Source organism: Grampus griseus (assembly GCF_964374135.1).
Source record: "Grampus griseus genome assembly, chromosome: 2".
Taxonomy (NCBI): Eukaryota; Metazoa; Chordata; class Mammalia; order Artiodactyla; family Delphinidae; genus Grampus; species Grampus griseus.
The window spans coordinates 60678275-60682189 of NC_139018.1; the positions used below are offsets into that span (position 1 = coordinate 60678275).

The 3915-nt window shown below is 60.6% G+C and overlaps 1 protein-coding gene across 1 annotated transcript; it reads right to left on the reverse strand.

Annotated features, from left to right (window-relative positions):
* Positions 1-1237: 1237 nt before the first annotated feature.
* SSTR1 (somatostatin receptor 1) lies at positions 1238-2413 on the reverse strand (the record flags this gene model as incomplete). Its single annotated transcript, XM_082648147.1, has 1 exon — positions 1238-2413. One exon carries the CDS (start codon positions 2411-2413, stop codon positions 1238-1240), a length of 1176 nt encoding a protein of 391 aa, XP_082504273.1.
* Positions 2414-3915: the final 1502 nt, after the last annotated feature.

The window sequence follows — 3915 nt, forward strand, 5'->3', positions numbered from 1 at the left end:
GGGCTAGGCAAGTGGAGAAAAGGAAAGCAGAGACACATTTTTTTCAAACACCACAAATAAATAAATAAATATGTTAAGCAAGAAAATAACCTATTAGGCACCGCTTGAAAGGCAGCAGCCCTCAGGGGTCGGGCAGGCCGCACCCTCTACCTGCAGGTGGTGGCGACGCGGTCGGGATCGGCCGAGACTGGGAAGACGTCACCTGAGGTCCCGGCCCGGTGCCTGTCGTTACTCTTGGATGTGCACCTCCAGAAGCTTGGGTGAAGGAGAAAGCCTAGTGGAGCTGCAGCCAAGCTCCCGGGCGGCCCCCGGGGAAAGTGCGCCCTGTCCTTCCTGGCCTAATGCAGACCAGCGCCCCGGGAGTGCCTAGCTCTTGGTCTTTGAAACTAAAAGAGCCGTTTGTGAGCCGGGCGGGAGGGGGGCTTCCATTACAAGCCCTCCTCCCCCACCAAAGCCCGGAATCTTTTAAAAACCCCTAGTCGCTTGTTCTCAGCTCCTTTTTGCTCCAAAGTGGGCTTTGGATAAGGACTGCGGGATGCCTGGGGTTCGAAGCGCGGGACCGATTTTTACTAAGCACCTGGCTCCGCTCTGGGTGGAGTGGGAGGGGCGGAGGGGCTCGGCGAAGCGCGCACCTTCCTTTCACCCGAGGGTGGGAGAAAGGACCAGCTGCCGAGATCCTTCTCAAGACTGACTTCCTTTGAAGTAGGGCTGCAGAAAGGGAGAGTGGTGGTTCTCGAGACTCCGCTACAGGCATCAAGCAGAATCTGGCGAGCGAGGGGCCCTGCAAGGCGCGGCTGAGGGCCAGCTGGGTTTTCCCGAGGGAAACCCGTGGCGGTAACCGTGGCTCAGCTTAAACAGAAACGACGGCTGGCGGGGCTGAGGGTCAGGCTCAGCTGGCCACGTTAATAAGTTCACGATCTGCACCGGTAGGACGGGGCGTAAAGAAAGACCGAAATTGCCAAGGGAGGGGCGAAGAGGGATGCAGAAGTGCAATCGCAGGGGCGGAAGAAGCGAAAGAGGAGAAGGGGGCCCGCTAGTCTTCCCAGTTTATAAGCAAAGCGTCCAATTCCACCTTTGTCGCGCGCCTTTCCCGGGTCTCCACCAGAAGCACACAGTGTCCTAGCCCCACTTTCCCCATTGCACCCTGACTCCTGGGATACTTTCACCTCTCGCACCCGGCCTTCCTTTCTCCTCATCCTCCCCTTCTCTTGGTACAAAGCCCCTGCTTGGCCCGGGCTCAGAGAGTAGTGATCCGGGACGTGCAGGTGCCATTACGGAAGACGCCGCCGGACTCCAGGTTCTCAGGCTGGAAGTCCTCCACACTGTAGGCGCGGCTCTTGAGGGCCGTGGCGTAGTAGTCGACTGGCTCCTCGGCGGCGTTGTCCATCCAGCTGAGGCAAAGGATGCGCTGGAAAGAGCGCTTGAAGTTGTCTGAAAGGAAGCCATAGAGGATGGGGTTGGCGCAGCTGTTGGCATAGCCGAGGATGACCGACAGCTGGCTCACCGTGGCGTCGTCCTGCTCTGCGAACACGTTGACTAGCTGCACCACATAGAAAGGCATCCAGCAGATGACAAACACCATCACCACCATCATCACCATCAGGGTGATCTTGCGCTCTGAGCGCTTGCGCTGTTGCCAGCCGGCCTTGAGGGCCACCATGCGCATTTTGGCGATGATGAGCACGTAACACAGGCAGATGGCCCCGACGGGCAGCAGAAAGCCCATGAGAAAAGTGTACAATACGAAGCCCACCAGCCAGCGCTGGGCGGGCTCGGGCATGAGCATGTTGCAGGCCACCGTGCCGTCACTGTTGGCCGCCGTGCGCGAGAAGACCACGATGGGCAGAATGACGAGCAGCGATAGCACCCACACGCCCAGATTCACCACCTTGGCCACGGTGGGCCGGCGGTAGCGTGCTGCCTTGATAGGGTGCACCACGGCCACGTAGCGGTCCACGCTAAGCACAGTAAGACAGTAAATGCTGGTGAACATGTTGACTGCGTCCACGCTGAGCACGAGGCGGCAGAGCAGCGCGCCGAAGGGCCAGTGGCGAAGCAACGTGGAGGTGACCAAGAAGGGCACGCTGAGCATGAGCAGCTCATCGGCGATGGCCAGGTTGAGGATGTAGATGTTGGTGGCCGTCTTCATCTTGGCGTAGCGCAGGATCACGTAGATGACCATGGAGTTCCCACACAGCCCCACCAGGCACACCACGGAGTAGATGAAAGAGATGAGGATAGCGCTGCCCTGGCCCTCGCTCAAGGTCCCGTTCTGGGACGCATTTCGCCCCGGCTCCTCCATCCCGTCTGCAGCTCCGGCCCCGGGGCCCCTGCTGCCGCCGCCTTCGCCACAGCTGCCTGGGCTGGGGCTAGGAGAGGAGGGAGAGGAGGCGGTGCCATTGGGGAACAACATGGGGGCCGATGGGGCTGCCAGGGCTGGGGAGTTCTACTGGCGCCCCCGCCGCTTGCGCTGTCACTTGGCACCCCGGCCGTCCGCCCGCAGCTCACAGCCGCTGGGCGCCTGGGGTAAGCGCTCAGAGACTGCAGGGAGCGCGGCTCCACCGGCGCCGGCGGAGCGCATCGCCCAGCGGCTGCCTGCGCGCAGCCGCTCGCCGCTCCAGGGCACCTGGGCACACGCGAACGTGCCGGGAGACTAGGGCCCCGCGCAGCACAGCCATTAACTGCCGCGGCTGTGGGCTGGTGAATGATTAATAGGCACCACCCGCGCGTCAGCAGCTACGAAAATGGGGGGGGGGCGGAGAAAGAGAGGGAGGTAGGCGATATAGGTGGCTTATCACCCCTCGCCCAATTTTTTCCTTCCCAGTTTTGAGCTCCGATCGACTAGAGCAGCTGCTTCTGGGGTTCCCCTGCAGCACCCCTTTACCCATCCCCTTCAGGGGGACCTGGGGAGTTTCTCCGCTTTCATGAAGGGTGGATGGGAAACAAAGGTGGAGATTCTGTCCCATCTCACCCTGCTTCTATCCAAAGCAAAGACTGAAGCAGACCCTAGGCACGGATGTCTGGAGTTCATCTCCGTTTCCCTCAGTTGCTGCCCCACCCTGGGGGACCCACTCCCGTCCAGTCGTCCGGGACCCCAAACTCCCCCCCCCCCCCCACCGCCTGCTCTGCTCCTGAGAACCGCTGCGGAAGTCCTTACCCAGGGCACGCTACCTCCAGACCGACGCGTAGATGGCCCGTGCAAAGTGCCTGTGAGGTCTGGTAGCGCGGTGACGTTCTTCGTGCGGTCCCACTCCTTTCCTTGGGCGGGACCCCAGCACAGGCGCCCACTCAGATTTACTCTGAAGAGTCGCGGAAACTGACCCTACGCCGCGAACATTACAAGGAAGAAGGACAGCAACTGTGCGTTAGGGACTCCTGCGTTACAACCCCGCAGGCGGCTCTTCGAGGGAGGGAGTGTTCGGAGGCCTGAGAAAATCATCGCGAATCTCTTAATACAGCTTGTAGTGCCCAGAGCCCACTGCGTCTCCCAGAGGAAAATCGACTTTAGAAAGGAGGACGCGCGCCTGGGGGCACAGAAGGAGCCCGAGGCTCCCCCCGCCTCCCCCTCCCCGCCCCCTCCCCTCCCAAACGTGCCAGGCGCGGTATTGGAAATCCATCTAGGTGTTCGCTGGGTATAGATACGGCTGCGCCGCTTGGAAAGGCTCCGCCCGCATCCCTGATGTACTTTGTACCCGGGAGAATTGGTGGGCCCCGGGGGAGGAGAGTGTATAGGCCTGGGAGAGCAGGGATGCCAGTCGGGACCGGCAGGTGATCAGACCTGTCACCAACTCCAGGAACATCAGGAAGACCTTCGAGTCTCTCTGTGAAATACTTAAGATTGCATTTTTCTGAGGCCCCGGATGTGTGCCAGGTGCCTAAACTTTTAAGACACAAAAATCAATGTAGGCATGCCTA